This window comes from Hyperoodon ampullatus (assembly GCF_949752795.1).
Source record: "Hyperoodon ampullatus genome assembly, chromosome: 9".
Taxonomy (NCBI): Eukaryota; Metazoa; Chordata; class Mammalia; order Artiodactyla; family Ziphiidae; genus Hyperoodon; species Hyperoodon ampullatus.
In genome coordinates, this window is record NC_136922.1 from 2212545 (window position 1) to 2237011 (window position 24467).

The 24467-nt window shown below is 51.4% G+C and overlaps 1 protein-coding gene across 1 annotated transcript in view; it reads left to right on the top strand.

The window, feature by feature from the left end:
* GRB10 (growth factor receptor bound protein 10) overlaps nt 1-24467 on the top strand; it is a gene marked incomplete at its 5' end in the record, with an annotated part of 169571 nt that overhangs the window by 111134 nt on the left and 33970 nt on the right. The window contains one exon of the mRNA XM_079711239.1: nt 17308-17464. Within this exon, the coding sequence (XP_079567365.1) occupies nt 17308-17464 (157 nt within the window). The remainder of the gene's footprint in view (nt 1-17307; nt 17465-24467) is intronic.

Sequence of the window (24467 nt, forward strand, 5' to 3'; positions counted from 1 at the left end):
TGGCCTGGGGGCCCCCGTGGCAGCACACGCTGGCTTTGGAAACCTGCTGTCCCCCAGCTGGGGTGGCCCTCCCTACGCAGGTGGGCAGCTGCTGGCTGCAGGGACCGCAGGGGCCAGGGTTGTGGTAGGGACAAGAAGGAACCGCCTGTCCTGTCCGTCCTATCCGTCCTATCCGTCCTGTCCTGTCCATCCTGTCCTGTCCTGTCCTGTCCGTCCTGTCCTGCCCTGTCCTGTCCCAGTGGTTGAACATGCCTCGCCTCGGGCCTTCAGACCCTACGGCAGCCTTAGCCCGTCTCTGGCTGTTCTGCGGCGCTTTCCAGGAGTATAGATAGCAGTGTGTGGCCTTGCAGCGCCCACAGAATGGAGGAGGAGGCGCTTCGGGTCCATGTGCTGCGAGGAAGGCCCCCTGTGCTGGTCCCCGTGCAGTGCTGTGGGCGTGGATCACTGCGTGGACCTAGGTGTGGAGAACGGGGTCAGGTGATCCCGTCCTGACTCAGGCCGCTGGGCTCGGGTGCACCCCGTCTCCTCAGCCCTGCAGCACAGCCCCCTTACCTCCCCCACATGGTCTCCAGTCTGGGAGGATGGCCCCAGGAGGGAGCATCTGAGTGACAGTGACCGGCAGGGTCCCGAGCACCCGTCTCCAAACCCCGCACCTGGAGGCTGGCTGCTGCCCGCCTTGTCCCCGGCACGGGGCCAGCAAGGAAATGCAGCCTCCGCCGCCTGTGTCCATCTCACGGGCCAGCTGCCCGGTGCGATTTGAGCGGCTTCCCCATGTGGACACTGCCCTCGGGGGCCCAGGAACTGGTGGGAGAGACAAGTGCCGGCCAGTCCTCGGGGGCATGGAATCGCCAGCAGGTCAGACGTGGGGCACCAGCCAACCAGCAGGGACTGGAGGACGATGAGCCGTTCGTTGGGTTGGAAGCAGAGAGTGTTCCAGAAAGAGGGAGGGAAGCCGGTCGGGAAGGACACGGGGTGGAGTGGGGACCCTGGGCTCAGGGCCTGGAGGTGCGGTGAGGACCCATCTCTGCAAAGCTAACCTGCCAGGCGTCGCTACAGGAAGGCAAGGCACGTTTGCTTTTTTGTTTTTTTATTGAAGTACAGTTGATGTAGAATTCTGTGTTCAGCACTGGTGTGCAGCAAAGTGGTTCAGCTCTATACGTATATACGTTCTGTTTCATATTCTTTTCCACGAGGGTTTATCACAGGATGTTGAATAGAGTTCCCTGTGCTCTGCGGTAGGACCCTGTTGTTTATCCATCCTGTATGTAATCGTTTGCACCTGCTCATCCCAAACTCCCAGCCCTTCCCTCCCTCAACCACCTCCCCCCACCGGCATCCTTAAAACGTCTACAGGTTGCATTTTTATGGGCTGGACAGGCAGGCGTGGGGACAGCCAGGTAGGCTGCGGACACAGCAGGAGCTGAGATGGGTGGGTGTGGGTGTGGGTGCTGGATGGATCTGAGCAGGTCAGCAGCGCTCGGTGATTTCTTGCCCTCCTGTAGCTTCCGTGTCCCTCTGACAACTTGAAGCTCTGCGTCCCTCCTTTAAACATATGTTCAACCCTGTCCTCGGGTCTTAGTTCCTGAATTCCATTCTCAGAGGAGGCAGGGCCGCCTAGGAGATGCTTGAAGCGTGGCGGGGGCCCGTCACCAGGACCCAGGAGCCACTCGAAGAGCAAAGGCAAGGGAGTAACAGGGTTGTGGAGAGACCGGCAGGGGTCACCTTACCAGTCAAGGGTCCCCAGATGACATCACCGGAATGGGGCATCCCGAGAAGGACACGACCCACTTCTGTGGCGCCGGCAGGACCGAGGACCTTCCGCCAAATGTCAGGACTCCTCAAAGGTGTTGAGGTCATGGAAGACCCCGGAGTACAAAACCACAGGGACAGCCAAATCTGAGGACCTGTGCAGCTGACGGAGACCAAGGAGACCCAGCAGCTGAGGGCGGCCTGTGGGCCCAGATGGGATCCTGAATCAGCTGACGGTAGGGTATTGATGTGATTTCCTGATGTCCATCCTTGAACTGTGTTTCCCTCATAATGGCAAACGGCTCCTGTAGACACTGAAGTTGTTACCCTAGGTGGACTGTTTCTGTCAGAGACCAGAACAGCTACGCATCTGCTGTGACCAAGGCCCTGGTGGCATCCTGGGGACCCTCTGCCCAGAGGGCCAGGTCTCAGGTACCTGAAAGAGGTCTACAGAACTAGCCAGCTGTGTGCTCTTGTTTTCTCTGTCATAGATACTAGTCCACTTTCATAGGTGGAGCGTTGGTTTTAATCTAGTTTTATATTGTCTTAGCCACCAAATCAGCCAGAACCCCGATTTGCAACTAGGAGTGCGTGTAAGATTCACAAAATTTGAAATACAAACTCCTACCTCAGAATTCCAGAGTAGGCAGGGGCCCTCTAAGAGGTGACTTACGCAGAACCCCGAGGTAAAGCAGTCAGAGCAAGGACAGCCTCAGAGGGCCTGGGGTCTCCGGCAGCGAGGGGCCATCCGTGGGTCCCAGGCTGCTGAGCGGTTGAGTTTTATGTGAACCTAGAAGAGGCCCTCTGGGCCTCTGGGTCTCTGGGTGCGACTGGTTTCCTCCTGCAAAAGGGTGGTTTTGACCTTATAAAGCTGCTGTCGTGAAATCCACGTGATTTTGATTTAACAGCGGAGACTTCTGTGCTCTGGAGCAGGTACCCAGAGAGAGACCCCAGCACCTACGAGCATCAGAGCATCATAAACAGGACATCATGATCTAATTCATTGTGCTGCAATTTATCAGCTATTTGGAGGAAGAGCTGACTTAGGGTCTTACACTTTATCGCGTGTTGTTATGGACGGAATTGTACCCCCCTCCGCAATTCAGATGTGGAAGTCCCAAAGCCCCCAGGACCTCAGGCTGTGACTCTGTTTGGAAATGGAGTAGTTGCAGGTGTCATTTGTTAAGTTTAGATACAGTCATGCTGGTAGGACTGGTGTCGTTATAGAGAGGGCACATTTGGACCCACACAGGGAGAAAGCCCTAAAGGTGCAGGCAGCGATCAGGGTGGTGCTTATACGCCAGAGACAGCCAGCAGACCCCCAGGAGCTGGGAGGGACGCGTAGAATGGAGTCCCCCTCACAGCTCTCGAAAGGGACCAGCCCTGGGATCACGGACACCTTGTCTCTGACGTCCGGTGTCCAGAACTGGCCACATCCAGAATCGCGGGACATTGCACTTCTGTTGGTTAAGCCACCCCGTTTGTGTACACGTAGACTGAAGTAAATTCTAGGTGGCGTAAACTGTTAATAAAAATTCAGCGGCCGGTGGCAGCTCCCTGGGCTTGAGACCCGGGATTGGACTTTGGGTCTTTATTCTGGTTCATCCCAGAGCCCTCCGCCTCCATGGGAGATAAAGCCTGCGCTGAAGTGAGAGCACCGCAGGCTGGCTTCCCTCCCCTGCAGGTCTTCACGCGGGTGCGGTCCCTCCCCCTCGTCCCCATCCTTCCAGAGAAGCTGGTCCGTTCAGGAAGACCAGACAGTTGGCAAAGTGTGGGCACTGAAAGCGGAAGTAGGAGTCGGGATTGCAGCAAGCGTGACCTGTTACCACATCATCTGTGCTCAACCAAAAAAGCAAAAAGGAAATAGTTTTAAATTATAAAAGTGATAAATGAAGAAAAAGTAATACATGCTCGTAGTAAAAGCAAAAAGTGAAACTTAAATAGCACAGGAAGGTTTATGATAAAAAGTAAGGTTCCCTTTCTCTCGGTTCCCAACTCTTGTCTCATTCTGCAGACGTGAGCGGTGTGGACGGACGTTGTCTATCTTGTCCAGAATTTACCTGCGTTATCGCATTTTCCCCAAAAGCTTCATGGTGCTGCATCGTGTGGGGACGATAGTTGGTTTAACCAAACCCTCTTTGGGCACACACTGTTATTGTGTGCAGTTCTTTCTTATTGTAAACAAAGCTGAAATGGATGTTCTTGTACATAGGTCTCTGCTCACTTAATGGTGGAGAGCTGGGTGCATAGATAGATAAACAGATACATAGATGATAGATAGATAGATATCTAGATAGGTGGATGATAGATAGGTGATAGGTAGATAGAGACAGACTAGATAGATACATAGATAGATAGATACATAGATAGATGATAGGTACATAGAGACAGACTAGATAGATAGATAGATAGGTGATAGGTAGATAGAGACAGACTAGATAGATAGATACATAGATGGATAGATAGATAGGTGGTAGGTAGATAGAGACAGACTAGATAGATAGATAGGTAGATATTCTCAGCATTGTAATTGCTGGTTAAAGGATTTGTGTGTTTATGGCTATGTATGTGTGTGTGTATGAAGTTCCTTTTTACACCTGTCGTCTAAGTGCCGTGTACCCCATACAGTACAGTGTAGAGGCACTGGAGCCTGGCTGACCCCGCGTTTGAAGAGCACAGCAACCCGGGATGGGTGTCTTGTGTCTCATTCCCCTGGCCCCCGAGTGCCAGCAAAGTCACTCCCCCAGTGATGAAGCAGACTCATTTTCACTGGCTGTGTCTGCAGCTTCTAGAAACTCTGTAAGGTATTCACTGAGCCCATCTGGTAGCAGAGGGTCAGACCTGCAGGGAGGTTTGCGGAGGGCATTTGCTCACGAGTCGCCCTGGAAACCTCTGAGTTGGAGACTCCAGCGGCCGGAAGGCGGGGTAAGGTGCGCGCTGTCACATTCAGGTACTTACTCTTTTTGGTGTTGGACTTTGTGAGCTCGCATTTGGTAGAACCTTGTGCTTTCCTAGTTTTTGAGGAGTTGTGCCTGACTGTGGTGTTTGGCCTACATTTCTCCCCTCCGGATCCGTGGTCTAACGTGAGCAGAACTGAGAAGCCCTGCTTATCCGACAGACAGACAGACAGATGGCGCGGCAGGCTCGGGGTCCGGCTGTCGCCCTCAGCAAGGGGTTTTGCTTCCGTTTGTAGATTTTAGTTCTGAAAGTGCACCAAACGGAGATGCTCACTGATACCAGTGAACAAGTTCTGCTTTTTAAGAGAATCCTCAGTAATTCCTGTCACAAACCCTTGGTCGTGGTCTGTATTTTTGAATTATATTGAATGTCTCACCATAGCGGTAGATAAAGCTTACTTTCCCAAAGAGAAGGTGTTATGGGCAGTGCAAAGGTTATTAGTATAAACTGCATTCCTGGCAGATGTATCTTGGAGAACTGGGATTTTGAGAGGGAAAGACTCTATCTACAGATACCTGTTCTTGACTCTAGTAATAGAATACAAAGGTAGCCCTATGTGGCAGCCCCGTCTGAGATTTGTACAACGGCACTCACTGTCTGCGTTGTCCGGACCCAGAGGAAAAGTCTGGAGGCTGTTGTCCTTTCGTAATCTAGCCACTCAGGACTCTCTCAGCTCCTCGAATTTCCCTTCTTTCTAAACTTCCAGTAAATCTGCCAGGCTTCCCAGGCTTCCTGTGTTCTTTGCATCCAGCTCTGTGCCCCTGCCCCCCACCCCTCCCAGCAGCATCAGCACAGTGGTGGGGCTTTAGCGGGTGGGACACCTGTGTTGGCTGGGTGGGCGCTGGCATGTCCTGCCCTTGCGGATGGAGTGCTGATGCTTCGGGGCACAGCTGGAGGCCCCTCTGCCCCCAAAGAACCGTTAAGACCTTCCCTGCCCCTGTCTCAAGCCAGACGTTCGCTGAAACTGGATGCCAGTAAATACATCACGCAGTCTGAGATAAAGATAGTACATTGGCCTGAGGGCAGACCCATGATACTCGATGCGGTGCAGACGGTCTGGGGGAAGTGCTTTGACGGGTGGCCTGTCCTCTGCCGTTACACGACAGAGGGACAGGCAGTGGCAGGGGGGTGCCGTGTCACCGCCCTGTCTGGTGGTCCCGTCGTGCAGCCACCTCGCAGAGTGCAGGCGTGCACGTGGGCCCTCCCCGGGCAGGGGCAGCTGCGCACCTGTGTGGGCCTGACCTCCCCAAACGCCGTCTTTGCGTTTCGGACATTTTACTGACTCCAGCCGTGATTGAGCTGCCTGGTGCCTGCGGATTTGGGATCTTAAGAGTCCTGCACAGTGAAGACGGAGGCTTGATGGAGAAGGTGGAGGGGCCTCCTGGTGAAGGGAGCAACCAAGCAAGCGTCCCCTCATGTCATCTTTGTGACCTCGCCTCTGTGGGTGATAGGACACCGGTGAGATGCTGAGTGACAGAGGGGACCCCCGTGTCGTCATTTCCGCACAACGTGTCCTTTAAACTTTTACATTGAAATAACTTCAGACCTATAGAGCAGTTGCAGTAATGATACAAAGACCTGTGCTAGATCCTTTACTCGGATTCCCTGGTGGCTAACACGCTGTCCCATTTTAAATCGTTTTCCCTGGTCCCATATGCATGTATGTAGACACACATCTGTATGCACATGTGTATAACTAGTGTGTGCTACACTCCCTGTAATACAGCAGTTTGCAAAATCAGGACATGCAGGGATCCAGACCTTATTCACAGTTCATTAGTTGTTCTGCTAATGTGTCTTATGGCTTCTTTTTTTCTGGTTCATGAACCAACACAGGACCACCCTCTGCACTGGTTTTAATATCTCTAATTCCCTTTCGCATGGGGGCACTTCCTGGCTGCTCCGCGTCCTTCGTCACGTAAGCGGTTACCGGAGCCCCCTCTTTGGTTTGTGGGGAGTTTCCTTGGGGCCCCGTCAGGCTGTACGTGGCGGAGAGGCCACAGACCAGCTGCGTCCTTCTCGGGGCAGGAGTTCAGGACGCTGTGATGCTGGTTTCTCCATTATCACCGATGTGGATGTTTACTACCCACGTCTGTTACGTTTCTCCACTGTGAAGGTGCCATTATTCCCTTGGTAATTGAAAAGTACTTTAAAGGAAGGTGACTTGAAACCAGGTTAATATGCTTCCTCCCTCCGACTTCCACTGACTGGTTTTGTCACGCGTGGATGATCCTGTCTGGCGATGCCAGCTCTCATTCTGCATCTGTGAGTTGGCCTTGAGCAGTGAGGACCAGCAGCCCTCTCTCCCAGTTATGTACCTGTGTGTTCCGTTATTCGTCAGTAAGGACACATTATTATTTGATTACAGCCATCGCTTTGACGCTCACAGGGTCCCAGTGGGGCTGGTTCCTATTTCCTTGTGACACACCCTCGTCAAAGTACTACCTTGCTTCCTAGCACGAGATTCCCCTTGCTGTGCACTCAGCACGTTTGACGTCTGGGCCTGGGGAGTCGTTTGATGTGAAGCCGTCTTGTGCCCTGGAGGGTGCTGAGCGACATCCGTGGCCTCTGCCCACAGAGGGCGGTAGTCACACACACACACACATACACACACACACACCCCAGTTATGACAAGCAGAAATAAATGTCTCAGGCGTTGCCAAATGTCCCTCAGGGGGCAAAATCCACCCCTACCCTAACCCCCCATCAGGAACCACCGAGGGAGTGAAGGGTGCTGCTTTCTCTACCCAGAGGTACTGGGTTCGATTCTTCAGACGGATTAGGCAGGAAAAGGTTTCAAATATGCTTTATTTCCTCTGGCAGCACAAGGCTAAAGGGTCCGAAGGCATGTTTAGGTTTTGTTGATGAAGAATTTAGAGCCTGCACAAAAGTAGAATAGTGGGGTGAACACCACGTACCCCCCAGCCAGACCCCACAACTGTGAAGCCACATCCCCCATATACCGTGTTGACGCAGATTCCAGCCATCATGTCATTTACCTATAAATTTTTTAGCATGTTTCTGTAAAAGATTGACACTTTTTTTTTTTTTTTTTTTTTTTTTTGCTGTACGCGGGCCTCTCACTGTTGTGGCCTCTCCCTTTGCGGAGCACAGGCTCCGGACGCGCAGGCTCAGCGGCCGTGGCTCACGGGCCCAGCCGCTCCGCGTCATGTGGGATCTTCCCGGACCGGGGCACGAACCCGGGGACTGTCAACCACTGCGCCACCAGGGAAGCCCGGCACTTTTTTTTTTTAACAGGACCATTAATACCGTTGAGACACCCACTTCCTTAATCTCATTAAAAAAAATTCCACATTCAAACAGGAATTGCATTTACACTGCACGTTTGCAGCCCTAGTGCCGTGAGTTCCCCTGGAAGACATTGCCCAGAAGACAAAGCCTAACCCAGGAAGGGCTTGGCTTTGGGAGTTTGCTCCCACTGAGGGCTCTATCTGGATGGAAAGACCCCGCCCGTGCTGCCCTGCAGGCTTCAGCCCGAATTCACGTTGCAGGGGTACCTGCCCACCGGAAGCTGCCACCTGCCACCTGCCACCAGCAGAGCCGTAGACGGACCCAAGTTATCAGGTCTCTTAGGGGTCATCTGGTCAACCCCTGCTGTAGGTGGACAGCTCTCCACGGCCCCCGCCCCACCAGGATGGACAGGCCGTGATGGGGGCCTCTCTTCCTGAGGACCATCCCTGCCTCTCGTTGGGGGCTTCAGCTGCTTGAAATACAAAGCAGACTCCTAATACCTGGCTTTTCAACTACATACTAAGGCCAGCAACAGCTAAAAGCCCCATAGAAGTCTTGGAGCGGAAGCCCAGGGTGAGCTTCCTGCCAAGTGCTCCCTCTTCCTGGGTGACGCCGCAGGGGTCTTGGTCCTGCAGTGCATGGGGAGGGGGATCTTTTAAGGCACATGATGCCCCGCAGGAGGAGGAGACAAGTGGGGTGTGTCTGGAATGATCATCTGCAGAGCGTTTGCTGTGGGACGGGACTTGCATGCATTTCTCTGAGTGACACCGTCAGCCTGTGGGACAGTCCCTCACTGTCACATAGGCTGGGGATTGAGGGTTGTCGAAGGGCAGAGGGGGTAACTCGTGCAGCGACTGGCGAGCAGGAGCTTGAACCCAGGGCCGGCAGGTTCACAGGCTCCGTAATGGATGCACTTGGACAATGGCTGGGGAGACCCTGGGACATCCGGGAGATTGGGGCCAGCACGGAGAGTGTGCTTGGTGAGTTCTTGCTAAGTGGGAAGCTGGAGGTTTGGGGATACCCAGAGGATCCCCGCGGGTCCACCGTGCCCCTGAAATCCTGTTTTAAGGAATAGCACGCATTCTGCCAAACACCCGGCATCCCCATTCTTGGAAACGTTTCCCTTATTAGAGGTGGCACTTTAGGAAAGTTGACATCTGGCCATTTATCCTGAGAAAATAATTCAACCCACACACCGAGGCTCATGTACAAAGGTGTGCCAGGGAGCACTTGAGGAGAATGAAAGTCTAGAAGCCGCCGGAAGGCAGCATGACGTTCATGTTGATACAACATGACATGTGAAGAAATCCCTCGCAGGCATTAAAGCACCAGAGAGACTTAAAGACCCGGTGGATGTTTATGGTGTAACGTGAAGCTCCTCGGCCCGATTGCAAAACCGCGTCTGCCGTCTGAGCCCAGTCATGGCAGTGCGTCTATTTATAAACACCTGTGCAAGAGAATACTGGAAGGGCACACTCCAGAGCTGTAACAGCAAATCCGGGAGTTGTCAGTGATTGTCAAGTTCTTTCCTTTGTCCCTTAGGCATTTTCCAAATGTGTTACAATGAAAACCTGTAAGAAAAAATGAATATATCTGTGTACCCTTGAACAGCTCGGGTTTGATTTGGGCTGTGTGCCCTGAATCTGGCCCGTGAGTGCCAGGCAGCGAGGGTGTCCACAGAGGGGCTCCGGATCCGCGGTTGACGTTCAGGAACTACTTTGTGAGTTCTTCTAGAACTTTAACTCCTTTGGAAAGGATTGCGAGGACTTAAAATATCTTTATCAGTAATTCTTTCTGAAACATGAAATCAATCGATTATAACTCAGATGCTTATTTCTTTTAAGTCAGTTTGGGTCCCTGTAATGGAACAGGATGCTACTGATATTCTTCACTATGGTGAATAGAACCACATCCTTACGTGGAGCAACTTCAGTTATCATTCCCTGTGGCTCAGAAGAACATCACTGATTTAGACCAGAGCTGAAAACAAATGGGTAGAATGACCTTCTTTTCACAACAGTGAACCCATCCCGGCCCTGCCCTAGCCTGAAGTACATCTAATTTCATCCATGCTTGCTCGGCCTGCCCCGTTTGGGGGCTTCAGGGCCCCCCAGAACCAACAGCCTCGTGCAGCTCCTGGGAAGCGTCTTGCTGACAGAAAGGCGAAAAGCAGATGCCCTGGTTCAGACCTGGGCCCCCATGGGCCCATCTCCTCCATCTGGGCGAGCTGTTTTGCTGTCCCGAGGCTTCCACCCCGCGCCTGGTCAGGAGATGGTTCCACCAGCCTTGGAGGGCGTGAACTTGGGGCCCTGGGGTGGCCATTGGGCTCTCCCGCCACGTGCCTGGGCTCAGCTGGCTTTGCTGCTTTCCCTCCCCATGACCCCGGCGGGACCAGGAGCCCCTCAGCCCTTCCCACCTCCCGTCTTCCACAGCCTTGCCTCCCTCTCTAGATATATATATATATATATTCCCATCTTTATTGGAGTATAATTGCTTTACAATGGTGTGTTAGTTTCTGCTTTATAGCAAAGTGAATCAGCCATACATATACATATGTCCCCATATCTCCTCGCTCTTGCGTCTCCCTCCCTCCCACCCTCCCTATCCCACCCCTCTAGGTGGACACAAAGCACCGAGCTGATCTCCCTGTGCTATGCGGCTGCTTCCCACTAGCTCTCTATTTTACATTTGGTAGTGTATATATGTCCATGCCACTCTCTCACTTCCTCCCATCCTCAAGTCCCTTTTGATATTTTTTTTAAATTGAAGTATAGTTAATTCACAGTGTTGTGTCAGGTGTACACCAAACTGATTCACTTCTACATATGTGTGTGTGTGTGTGTGTGTATATATATATATATATACACACATATATATGTATATATGTGTGTTTGTATATATATCCTTTTTCAGATTGTTTTCCATTGTGGTTTATTACAACATATTGACTATAGCTCCCTGTGCTATACAATAGGACCTTGTTGTGTATATATAGTGCTTTGTATCTGCTCATCGGAAACTCCTAATTAATCCACCCCTCCCGTTCCCCTGTGAGAACCATAAGTTCTCTGTGTCTGTGACTCTGTTTCTGATTCGTAGATAAGTTCACTTGTGTCATATTTTAGATTCAACATACATATAAGTGATGTCATATGATATTTGTCTTTCTCTGTCTGGCTTACTTCACTTAGTATGGTAATCTCTAGGCCCATCCATTTTGCTGCAAATGGCATTATTTCATTCTTTTTAATGGCTGAGTAATATTCCATTGTATATATGCACCACATCTTCTTTATCCATTCTTCTGTCGTTGGATATCTAGGTTGCTTCCGTGACTTGGCTATTGTAAATGGTGCTATTATGAACATTGGGGTGCATGTATCCTTTCGGACCATGTTTTTCTCCAGATATATGCCCGGGAATGGGATTGCAGGTTCATATGGTAGTTCTGTTTTTAGTTTCTTAAGGAACCTTCATACTGTTCTCCATAATGGCTGTACCAATTTACATTCCCACCAACAGTGTAGGAGGGTTTCCTTTTCTCCACATCCTTTCTAGCATTTATGATTTGTAGACTTTTTGATGATGGCCATTCTGACTGGTATAAGGTGGTACCTCATTGTAGTTTTGATTTGTGTTTCTCTAATAATTAGCCATGTGGAACACCTTTTCATGTGCCTCCCTTTCAATATTGACCCTACCACCGTGGACGCCCCCTCGTGGCCCTTGGATACAGCCTGGCTTCTTCCTAAGTGTTTACCCCCAGCATTTACAGGAGGCTTCGGGAGTTACTGAAAAGCCCAGCTTAGAAAAATGCATTTAAACAGGACGCAGGGAGCTTTTGAACTAAGAAGTAAGTTGGATGACGAAGAGCTGAGACAAAGCCGCTCGAACGCCCCGGCTCAGACCCTGCAGACCCTCTGGGTTTCTCTGCAGGGTTGGGGGCCCTCTGCTCTGCTCAGCCCAGGCACCGGGAGGCTGTTGTCCCCTTCGGGACATCCTGCACCTGGGACAGGTCTGGGGCAAAGGGCTGAGAATCCTCCATTTGCTGTTTTCACGGGTTGATCTCAGCCAAAGTCAAGTCTGTGGAATTCAGACAAGATCCCAAGCCTGCACGTGCCCAGCAGGGAGTGTCCGGGGCCCGAAGCAGGAGTGCGGGTGACAGCAGGGAGGAGGTCCCGGCGTCTGTCTGCCTGCTGGGGACCACGACCGTGGATACGACGTACCTTCAACCCTAACCGTTCTTAAACTCCTTCCTGCAAGTTTGCCAAGATGCAGGCTTCTACTTCCCTCTCCATACGATGAATGCATAAAAGGCGTCAGCAGAGCTCCAGGAAGGGCTGAATCTTCTGTTACCACCTCGGGGCTTTTAAGATGGGCCCTGGTGCCAAGCCAGTCAGAGGGCCAGGTAGCCTGCCTCCCGCTGCTAACCCTGAAACGAAAGGACCTCAGGCTGGTGGCATGATTATGCCCTCTTTAATATTACTTCTTTATTTTTATCATTATCATTTTATCATTTATACAACAAAAGCAGTACGGTCAAGGAATTTATTACAAATTTCAGAATCAGAATTGTGCCATGCAGATGGCATATGTTCTCATATTTTATAAGTATTTAAGTGGCTGTGGCCTTGAACTTGATTTGGTCTTTTCTTTGTTTCTTTTTTAATTTTTATTTTATATTAGAGTTGATTTACGATGTTGTGTTAGTTTCAGGTGTACTAACAAAGTGATTCAGTTATACATATACATACACAATACGTCCCCTACATACAAACCTTCAGGTTGTGAGCTTTCAAAGATGCGAACGTGCATTTGCATGTCCAGTCATGTAAGTTAGTTCACGTGTCTGGTATACGTTGTCACGTGCGTGCATCCTCTACAGGGGGTTGTGCGTTCGTGTACTTTACTATACAGTCCTGTATAACAGAGTACAGTAGTACAGTGTCTTCATTTCAAGCTAGATCTGCAAGTGGACGACTTCATTGAACTTGCCGTGCAACATGAGGAGGTTACTGATGAAGACCTGATGGAATCGGAGGCCCAGAGGAAGAACAAACAGAAACGAGGAAGAAGAAGTAACTGAAGAATGGAAGAGGTTCACGACGCAGGAAATGGCAAGGGGGTTTTCTTTATCTGAGGAGGCGCTGTTAGTTTCTGAGGCACAGGACCCGAACGTTGAACGGTACGCAAAGGTTGCAGCTGTTCAGAATGCAATCCAGTGCTACCGTGTCATCTATGATGAGAAAAAAACAGCTACTATTCAGATACCACTGGCTCGTTCTTTGAAGAGGGTAGATGGAATTGAATCCAGCAAGGAACCAGAACCTCAGGCGTGAGTGACGTTGCAGGTCGCCCTCCGTCTCCTGTTGCTGGCGATCCCTCAGCTCTACCATCTCCCACCTCCCCTCCCTCCTCCAGTCAGTAAGTCTTCTTGCCTGTTCACCGGATGCCAGCCTCTTGTGCGCCAGCTGTTGTACTGGACTACTGTACTTTTCAAGGTACTGTACTGTAAGATTAAAAATGTTTTCTTTATGTTTTGTGTGTTCTTTTATGTATTATTTGTGTGAAGAGCATTGTAAACCTATCACGGTACAGTACTGTACAGCCGACTGTGTTCGTTGGGTACCTAGGCTAATCTGTTGGCCTTGCAAACAAATTGGACTTACGAACGTGTTCTCAGAACGGAACTCTCCTATGTAGGGGACTCACCGTATCTATTCTTTTTCAGATTCTTTTCCCATATAGGTTATTCTTAATAAATTATTGTTTTATTTTTAAAAGCAATTAGCTACTTAATTTCCTTTGTGGTGCAGAAACAGAAGCTGGAGTTTCAGTGGTTGGTTTTTCCAGTTGAATTGTTCCCCGTCATGAGGTTTGCTTTCTCAGAACTGCAAACCTGAGTCGGTCGTGGCTGTCAGGCTCCCGCCATCCCCACCCGCTGCTGCCGTGTCTCAGGCCTTCAGTGGGAACCTGCCTTGTCCCCAGGTCCTTGGTCCATCCGAGGGCACCCCGGAGGCAGGCAGAGGTGGCTGGGAGCTTTTCAGGAGAGGCTCCCATTAGCCCAAGGCAGGCTGACCCTGTAAGGCTGGTGCTGCTGACAGATTCCCCATTTTACAGATGAGAAGGGTGAGGCACAGAGAGGCTGGGCCACTAAGCAAAGTTCCCAGAGCTAGTCGGTGACGAGGCCGGATTGCAGAGGGTCTGATTCTAGAACATCTCCCCTGAAGCCCCCCCTGGGCCAAGGGGGTCATGAGTGATGTTTCGCCTTCCATCACTGGGGTCACAGAGCCAGAGAGGGGCTGGGCCAGGCTGGCTCTGCAGATCTGCGCTCTGAGTTCTCCCCTGTCCTGGCAGGACCCAGATCCACCCGTGTGTTCCCTGGAAGTCTTCCCCCGATACATGTGTGCCCTCGGCACTGATCTCCTGGCTGAACCATGAGTCTGCGGGACAGGGGCCTCGGCCAGCTCGCAGGGAGGCGCTTCTGCATCCCGCCCTCACAGGATGGTCTGTGAGGTCCTTGTGGTGCAGAAACAGAAGTTGAAGTTTCACTGGTTGGTTTTTCCAGTTTTCAGCCTGCTCCCTGGCGTCCTTTGGCCCAGGCCTGTCGCGCTGAAGGTTGAGATGGAAACCCTCGTTTCCTTCCAGGATGAGCCCCAGCACCGCCCAGGAGCTGACTGCAGGGCCAGTGGGCACAGTGCAAAATGCTCCTTCCGGAGCTGCTGGCTTTAGAGGCACAGTGGGGACAGCTTCCTTTGTGCGTGTGTATTCGTTACAGATACTGTTACCTGGAGCTCCAGACGTGCTCCCAGTGTGAAATCGCAGGGGTGTGTGGTGGCTTTCTTGTCTGTCTGTCTTGGGACCTGTTTCGCCTGTGGTCAGCAGTCCCTGGTGAGTTGGGGGAGGTAGCTGGACGGAGCAGAGAGGGCAGCGCAGGATTCGAGGTCCTGTCCTGGAGCCTGTGTCCCTTTGTGTCTGTTCCTGTCTCAGGCCTGCAGCCCAGACCCAGCTTCCCCTCCTGGCCCTCCCCCAGCCGGCTCTGGGGATCTGAAAGCCGGGGACGTGGCCCTATGACAAAGCACATCTTAGAGTTTAATACTCGGACTATATATAGCCCTTTGGGGGCATGGCCTTGGAGCAACAGAGAAGTGAGGGAGAGAGTTTAAAGAAAAGTGCAGCAGGGCTGAAAAGATTTCAAAGCTGGTGCTGTGGATGATTTGGGCAGGAAAAGACTTGGAGAGAGAGATGGGAAACACACTTCAACCTAATTTAAGTTTCCTAGGGAAAGTAATGTTCATTGTAGTCACAGATAAGCTCACTTAGAAACTTAGGAAAGACGGAGAATTAGGATAGTTGATGTGGGTGGTTGTGTGCACGCACTGCTGTAGCTACGTTATATATGTATGTAATTATGTATAATTAGCATATATATAAGGAATTGTGTGAATTCATTGCTTTTTTTAAATTTGTTTTTCTTTTATGTTAATGCATTTGTTCTTACAAAGTGTTTACCTATAGACCAGAGACATTTTCTCTGTTGAAATTAAATTTTATTTTTATATACTTAGTCATGACAGCTGTATTTGCATATTTAATTGGTTTTGGAGAAGTGGAGCTGTCATTGAGTGCAACGTCAATTCCAGAAAAGACAGGGGGTGGATTTCTTTAAAGATAAATGGGAGCTGTAAGCAGACGCCTCAGTTCTGATCCAGCCCGGGTTGAGGGGCTGGCAGAGAGGTGGCGGGAACAGCGGGGGCAGTGACCCTGCCCTGCTGAAGGGCTCTGTCGCCCGGGCTGGTCCTGCCTCCCCTCCGGCTGAGTGGGCCCTAAGTCGGCTGGGACGGTCCTTGTGGGAACGTGCCATCCCCGTGGGACTTCATCCCAGCAACCCGCTGCCCTGCCAGACTCCGCGCTGTGGAAAGAAACGTTCAAAGTCTGCACTTGATCAAAAACACGAGAAAAAGGACGGAGACAGACAGAGAGCTGCGTCCAGTTCTTTAAGACCAGCTGACACTCAGACCACAGAAAGCTCCGCAAGTGACAGCGTGGGTTTCAGGGATCAAGGCTGCCGAGCGATTTGGCAGACAGGTCTGAGTTCAGAGCACACACGTGCTCAGGCCGAGTGTCCTGCCTGTTAGTTCACTGCCATGGGAAAGAATGAGCAGGGATCTTTCTGGAGTGTTGGTCTGAGCCTTGTGTTGTCGTCGTGTTGTCATCACCTCCACCTCGGGCGGGGGCTCCAGAGTGGCAGTGGGGGACGATTGCATCAGGCCCGGCCAGGGACCTGATTGGCTTGCCCCTCGTGGCTTGATTCACGAGCTAGAGGACCGAGCCCGAGGCAGCCTCACAGCCGCTTCCCTGCTGCCCAGAGACAGCCTGCCCGCCGGGGCTCCGTCCCCACCATCGGTGCCCGGAGAGGGGTCCCTGCCTGCCAGGGACAGTGGGAAAAGGCTGGGACATTCTCCCCTTCAAGGGACAGTCTCGATTTAAAATGCCATCTTGTTCCTCTGACTGCGTTTTCCGTGCTGTTGAGGTAAGATTTTTTGAAGCATCTCCCGTTTCCCCTAAAGGCGGCACCCCGTCAGTTTTGCAGCTGGGGCAGGGTAGGCTTTTGATCCTCTGGATTTCTGCTTGGCCACCCCCTAGCCTGGGAGCTGTTCGTAGGTCATGGCTTTGAACAACACGGGGAAAACTAAGCTGGCTTGTAATTTTGTGGGGGCTGGGGCCAGAGGGTTTTGTGACTGCTCTTACTATGCCCTTCTTTTTAGTATTTTCAATTGCAGCGTATTCACATTACTTCTTCTCGTCTTCTACCTACACCTCAGTGGGCACAAGGTGAGTGGCGGTGACAGCGGAGGCATTGAGTGCTGTCTGCTGCACTGAGGACCCTGGAAACGGAGAACAGCTGGAGTCGCTGGGAAGTTAGGATTTCTGCGGGCCTTCTGTTGCTTTGTTTGTTCTCACAATTGGTTCCAGTGTAAAATGTCCAATTCCAAGACGGCCAGCAGTATTTTAAAGGAATTCTGTCGCTTCCCAAGACAGGTGGTAGAGAAGTAGCTCACACACTCTGGTTTGGCCATGTGTCCCCGAGGTGTTCTGGGCGCGTTGTAAGAACCTGTGTTGTGATCCCGCGTGCCCTGCGCACCCACGGGGGGCGGGAGAAGGGAAGGGGGGTGTTGCCGGGCGTGGCCTGCGGACCCGCAGCCTCTGGTCACCTGCTGCCTGGAAGAACAATTATACATGTGTTGGAGCGCTGCTGTCCATACATTTCCTGTTTATTTTGTTTCAGTGTTTATTTCTGAAAACCCATGGTTGTTCATCTGTAAGTGTCACCGCCTTGTGTTGCAGGATGTTAAAGTCTTTAGCGAAGACGGGACGAGCAAAGTGGTGGAGATTCTGGCGGACACGACAGCCAGGGACCTGTGCCAGTTGCTGGTTTACAGAAGTCACTGTGTGGACGACAACAGCTGGACGCTGGTGGAGCACCACCCGCACCTGGGATTAGGTAGGGAGCAGCTCCGGGTAGGGGGGAGCAGCTCCGGGTGGGGGACAGCAGTGGGGTGCTCGGTGGGCCTTCAGGTGAAGACCTCTTCCACCAGATGCCAGACTGTCACGGCAGTGTCCCCTGCCAGCCAGCGTAGCAGGCGGTCTGTGCGTTGTCCTCCGTGCTCCTGCCTCTTTGTCCTAAAATCTCACCTTCCACCCTCCCAGGCCTCTCTCCCTTGGTGCTTTCAGAATCTCACTCTTGCACATGTTTTTTTGTGGTTTTTTTTTGGTTTTTTTTTTGTGGTACACGGGCCTCTCACTGCCGTGGCCTCTCCCGTTGCGGAGCACAGGCTCCGGATGCACAGGCTCAGCGGCCATGGCTCACGGGCCCAGCCGCTCCGCGGCATGTGGGATCTTCCCAGACTGGGACACGAACCCGTGTCCCCTGCATCGGCAGGCGGACTCTCAACCACTGCGCCACCAGGGAAGCCCTCTTGCACAGTTTGAAGCAGTAACTCCCAAGAGCTCAGCCATAGGAAGAGGGAAGGGTCCCTGTGCCTTGGCAGCAGGAACCGCTGTGAGGGGCTCAGGGGCTTGCTGCACACCTGTGGCCTGAGTGTGCAGCTGGAGGCGCCCTGGGGAGATTCTGGCATCATTGCCGAGAGCAGCTCTCTACCTGACGGGGTTGGGGAGCCATGGTGACAGCCTGCAGGAGGGCACGGGGAGGCACCCGGGAGTCGAGGGGCGCCATAAAGCAATGTCACCTGAGCTTGAGTCTCACAGAGTGTCTCTGAGTGAGAGATTATTTTGAAATAGGTACTATTTACAGAATGTATTGAGGTCTTCGGTTTGTTTGTTTGGCTTAGGTGGCTTATTTTCAGGTAAAGAAGCTTTTCAGACTTCCGTTTAAATTCTTTTTGGACAATGTACGGTGCTTCCAAATCATAGGCACATATTTAAAACTAGAATTTTTTTCTAAATCAGCAGCTCTATTTTCTTCTGTGTCTTGAAGGCGAGAAAAACTACACAGCTTGCCAACTTCTTCCCATAGTTTAACATTTTTCTCTTGACCTTTAAGAACGACAAAGAAATTGAAATTCAGCCTCTAGGTCTGGAATATTCTTTCAGTAAATGGCATCTGGGCAACTCATATTGTACAGTCTAAGGTTACATGACGCGAGGTACATTTGAGCTGGCGTTGCTGGAAGTCACGTGTTCTGGCTCCCCTGTGCCATCAGACAGTGTGCGTTTGAAAGTAAACGCTAAGGACTCCACCTTGTTTCTTTCCCGTCACTACGGATCTGCAGTGCACTTGTGTGTCATCAGATGCTTTGTCCTTTGTCCCCAGCAGCTTTCTCCTGACAGGTACATTCAGTGGTGCCACAGCACAGTGACCAGCTGGCAGGCTCCAGTTTGGGGCATCCGTGAATGGTCCCGAGTGGTCTGATAGGGTCACCAAAAGCATCTGTTGACACACAAGTAATCTGGAAATTAAACAGTAGTCGGAGCCCTGCAGTTTTTATGTACACACATGCACACACGTGTATATACAGATACATATACACGTGCATGCATACACGTGTATATATACCCATATACATGCATACACACACACATAGAGAATTACAGTAAGTCCCCTACATACAAACCTTCAAGTTACGAACTTTCAGAGATGCAAACGTGCATTCCATCAACGTCAGGCGTGAGTGAAATTGCAGCCTGCCCTCCGTCTCCTATTGCTGACGATCCTTCAGCTCTACCACCTCCCACCTCCTCTCCCTCCTCCAGTCAGTAACTCTTCTGCCTGTTCACTGGATGCCAGCCCCTGTGTGCCAGCTGTTGTACTGTACCACTGTACTTTTCAAGGTACTGTGCTATAAGATTAAAAATGTTTTCTTTATTTTTTGTGTTTGTTTGTTTTTATGTATTATTTGTGTGAAAAGTATTATAAACCCATCACAGTACAGTACTATACAGCCGACTCTGTTAGTTGGGTACCTAGGCTAATTTTTTGGACTTATGAACAAACCGGACTTACGAACGCACTTTCAGAACGGAACTCGTTCGTATGTAGGGGACTTACTGTAATTTTAAAAATGCATCTGCATAGTTGGATCCAAATATAATTAATGAATATTGTTGAAAGACCATTCAAAAGTCTGACCGTGCTTTTAATTTGAAAAAAACTATGAAGAAACTTCTGTAGACATTATAATACATGAATATCACTGTACACACCTAGAGAACATATGGAATGGACGCAGATACACAGAACATTGTCACATAGGGGCTGCTTGAGAAATTCTGATTCCATTGTTTCTTGTGGGAGCACTTGATTTCTACAGCATCATATGGTAGAAGATAAACTTGGGAAATGACCAATCACATGAAGAAAATTTATTCTGAGCGAGTAAAAAATGAAACGCACATGCACACAGTACTCTCAGGGATGTGGTATCCATGTGTTTTCTTCTGTACTCTTTCTCTTATTCACAGACGGATTGACATACTCCCCTTTAGGGGACAGTAGTTTATTATAAAACCAAGTAAAAAGGGAAAAATTAAAAGGAGAGGGGCAAGTAAAATGATGAAGAAAAATAAAAAAGAACATTTGGATCAAATTTTAGATCCTGTTTGACAAAAAGAAATCAGTGAGCTGAATTGCAGATGCATGAAGCCCCCTTAGAAGATTCTTCCTCACTTTCTCCCATCAGCTCCTTTCTCACGAGCAGCGAGTGGACACGTTGTCCTGATGCCTGAGTCCTGCAGAGGATTGTGCAGGTGTTAGTTGCACCAAGTTAGGCCCTCCTGCAAGGGCAGAGCCCAGGGAGACCTCCCGCTGTTCACAGAGAGCTTATTGCATCCCCGGCCCTGTGTCTTCCCTGCCTGTTCTTTTGTTTGTGATCCAAGCCTATTATTATTATTATTATTATTATTATTATTATTATTATTATTACTTTTGTGTGTGGTACGCGGGCCTCTCACTGTTGTGGCCTCTCCCGTTGCGGAGCACAGGCTCCAGACGCGCAGGCTCAGCGGCCATGGCTCATGGGCCCAGCCGCTCCGCGGCATGTGGGATCTTCCCGGACCGGGGCACGAACCCATGTCCCCTGCATCGGCAGGCGGACTCTCAACCACTGCGCCACCAGGGAAGCCCCAAGCCTATTATTTAATATTGTTTTTGATCCGTTAAGTTGTTATTTAGGTGAAAATCCTCTTCCTTCCATTATCCACCAGCATCTAATGGTCAGATGCCCAGTAGTGGGAAGAGGAAGGTCCAGTTCCCTGTTTCATGCCTCCCGTGGGGCAGGGCTGTGGGAGTGCCTTTCACAGCTCCCTGTGGTGGTTCAGCATAAACCCCCTTGGGTGGGGTGTGCAGCGTTCTCTGTGGTTGACAGCGTCCTGGGCATGTTCCTGGGTCCCCTGGCACATGAGTCCGCCGCCCCCATCCTCAGGGCAGAGCCACCAGCCCTACATCCCCAGTCACCGATCCTCCCTTTAGAAGGTCACTTTCTCATGGGGTGTACGTCGGGGATGCTCCTGGGACCTGCACATACACGAGGCTGGCGGCTCAGGCCGAAGGGAGATGATGCTTGCAGAGCCCTAAGGCCGGTGGTTCCACCAGTCCCCAGTAATGGAGGGGTGAGCAGGCCACTCTTCCAGCACTGAGCTGATGTACAGCCTTAGGAATTGAGGCTTTCCAAGCACAGTTACTATGCCGATCTTTGCAGCTAAGATATCACATCCTTAACAGTATGAAACCTTTTCGCGCTCGGAAACGAGCGATGATTTAGGAGACATGGGGCAGTTTGCAGGACAGCCATTGGAGATGGCTTCCTTTCCGCTAGCAGGAGACCACGTGCGTGTGTGAGGTCTGCAGCCCCCGAGGGTCCCCGCGGGGCCAGAGCATCAGGCTCGCGGAAGGGCAGGAACCGTGGCGGCTGCCGGCGTGGGCAGCACCGCTTGCTGGCGGGACCCTCTCTGCCGTCTCTCTGAACTGGGCTTGTTGCCAGAGCCGGGTCCAAGGGCCCTTCCTGGTCCCCACTGTGGGCTCCTGCACCGCTTGCTGGTTTGAAGACTTGGGGCAGAGCCCTGAGTGTCAGGGGTCGTCGGTGACCGTGTCCTGTGTTTCCTGATTTCCCGGGAACTCGTGCCTTTCCTGATCTCTCCAACCGTTAGTGGCCCCAAAAGTCCAGCCTGGATGGGATGTTTCGGCTCCAGTATTTTGGGTAGAGCTCAGACGTGGAACCACTGTCCCCAGCCCGTGCCACCGGACAGCCCCCGAGTCCAGCCAGCAGGGGCTGGGATGGGGCCGTTGCCTTGGGAAGCGTTGCCCTCCTGTCTGCAGGTGAGCAGCCAGGCTCACTTCAGCCAGGACACCTTAATAGGCAGAGGACGTAGGGATGTTACACAGCCAGCCTGCAGCTGTATCAAGTACACAAACTATACTTTAAAGCAATATCGAAAACCAGGAACTTTGGCATGAAAAATAGCATCTTGGTGCCCCCCGTGAACTTGAAAATGGGCCCACCTGTAAACTCCATCCCCCTGGGAGGCCCTGAGTGACCACGGGCGTCAGAGTGGGTCAGCGGGAGAGGCTAGGACTTAATTTTAAGCCTGGAGCACCGTCGACAGAGGAGGGTCACAGCCAGGTCCTGTGCCTCTCAAGGATTTGGGGGAGGTTCTGCTGTCGTGTGAATCAGGATGAAACATCTCAGGAAGAAGCAGGAACCCTTCCTCGGGCTGTTCGCTGCTCTGGGTTTGTTCCTGGTCAGATGAGAAGGGCGTGACGGCCGCCCTGTCGCATGACCGGCGCATCCAGATGCTGACATCTGCACAGACGGGCCCGGGAGAAGCAGCCGCCTTGCCTTCAGCCTTGGGGCTCAGAGTGACCTTTGCAGGCTGATCTTTGTCCATCTCTGTCTCTGTGTCTGTTACCTCTGAAAGGCACCAAATGACACCCTTTCCCCACTGAAATACACAACTAGCAGGACGGCTGCTTATGGGGCAGATCCAGACGTCAGGATGTTTTCTGTGGGCGTGTCATGCTGCACACAGCTCCCCACAGCCCGGGAAGCCCTGGGCAGCTGTTCAGCGCTCCCGTCTCTGTGACGTGGGCTGCGCCGGGTGGTGAGGGGCTTCAGGGGGCAGCGAGGTGCGATGCTGACACCTCCCAGTGCCCTCGGCCGGGCGCTGGGTCTGCCAGCCCCACCTCACCCCTCAGGACCACCCAGGTTTCTGCTGAGGACTCTTGTGTCTGCTGCACGGCCCCAGAAGTGAGATACGCTGCTTTTTTTAGTTGAAGTGTAGTTGATTTACAGTGTTGTGTTAATTTCTGCTGTACAGCAAAGCGACTCCATTATACACGTATGTGCATCATTTTTTATGTTCTTTTCCATTATGGTTTATCATAGGCTACTGTATATAGTTCCCTGTGCTGTACAGTAGGACCTTGTTTATCCATCCTATATATACTAGTTTGCATCTGCTAACCCCAAACTCCCGATCCTTCCCTCTCTCTCCCCCACTCCCCCTTTGGCACCACAAGTCTGATCTCTGTGTTTGTGAGTCTGTTTCTGTTTCATAGATAGGTTCATTTGTGCCATATTTTAGATTCCACATATAAGTGATATTACATGGTATTTGTTTTTCTCTTTCTGACTTCACTCAGTATGATAATCTCTGGTTACATCCACGTTCATTATTTCGTTCTTTTTTATGGCTGAGTAATATTCCATTGTCTATAGGTACCACATCTTCTTTATCCGTTCCTCTGTGGATGGACATTTAGGTTGCTTCCATGTCTTGGCTCTTGTGAATAGTGCTGCAGTGAACATAGGGGTGCATGTATCTTTTTGAATTAGAGTTTTGTACAGGTATATGCCCAGGAGTGGGATAGCCATCATTGAAAAGTCTACAAAATATGCTTTTTTTTTTTTTGAGTTGTCTGAGTTTTCAGTGTCTCTCATGTGGAGTATGGTGGCGGCATAGATGGTGGCCTTAGTTCTGGAAATCAGAAAACTACAAATACCCTTTGAGGAACGTCTTCCTCTTCCATTTGTACAAAAAGTCCTTTTGGATGAAAAGTCACATGGCCGTTTTACTTAAGGCCATTGTGATCATATGACATTTGTAGCTGGTGATGTGATCATTTAACACTGTTGCCTGAGGTCATCTGAAAATATGTGTCTTTAGAATCATAGAGAAAATCAGAACTGGACAAAAAGAGCTTTGAGCTGAGGTTGTCCCGGTGGCCTTTTAAAAGCTGTGAGCACAGGTCCCCGGCCTTCAGTGGGAGGCCAGGCCGACAGCTCTGGCATCTCTGAGGAGCTCAGTCGTGGTCCCACCACTGGCCACAGAGGGTGCAGCGGCCTTGGTTTCCACCTGTAGGTCTCCCAGGCCTCGTGGGGTCAGCGGAGTGGCCTGGGGCAGAGAAGCACGTCCTGTCGGGACCGCTCACAGTCCATTCACGCTGCTGTTTGTGGCTCTACCAGGTAGCTAGGCCTGGGAAGAGAGGAGCCTGCCCGGGAAGTAGCATCCTGGGGCCCCATGGAGCCGGTGGCTCCCGCTGGGAGGGCCCTGTGCCCCTGAAACCCGACATCTGCCTTGCCTCACTTAGGTCCACCCCGCTCTTTTCTTACTCCTTATTGTACCTGGTAAAAAATTTTAATTCTATAAACCAACCATCAGCAGGTTATTGGGCCATAGTTGTTATTTTTCCCCATAACCACAGAAAAGTTTTCTCTGAACAGAAATCTCAAGGAAAGTCGTGGGTTTGTTTTAAATGAATGACACGGTGCTAAGCCCCATCTTGGCAGCAGGTGTAGCCGTTGGAACCGTGCTCAGGCTGCTCCTGGTTCCTCCCCGCTGTCCTGGGGGCGTCATCAGGCAGGGGGTGCGGTTCCTGAATTGCCTGCCAGGTCCCGCCTCATCCGGGGACCAGTGGGCCTGTCTGTGGCTCACTGGGGGTGCCAGGTGTGGCCCTTCCTGAGGTGCCTGAGCTTCCTGTTCATCCTGGGGAG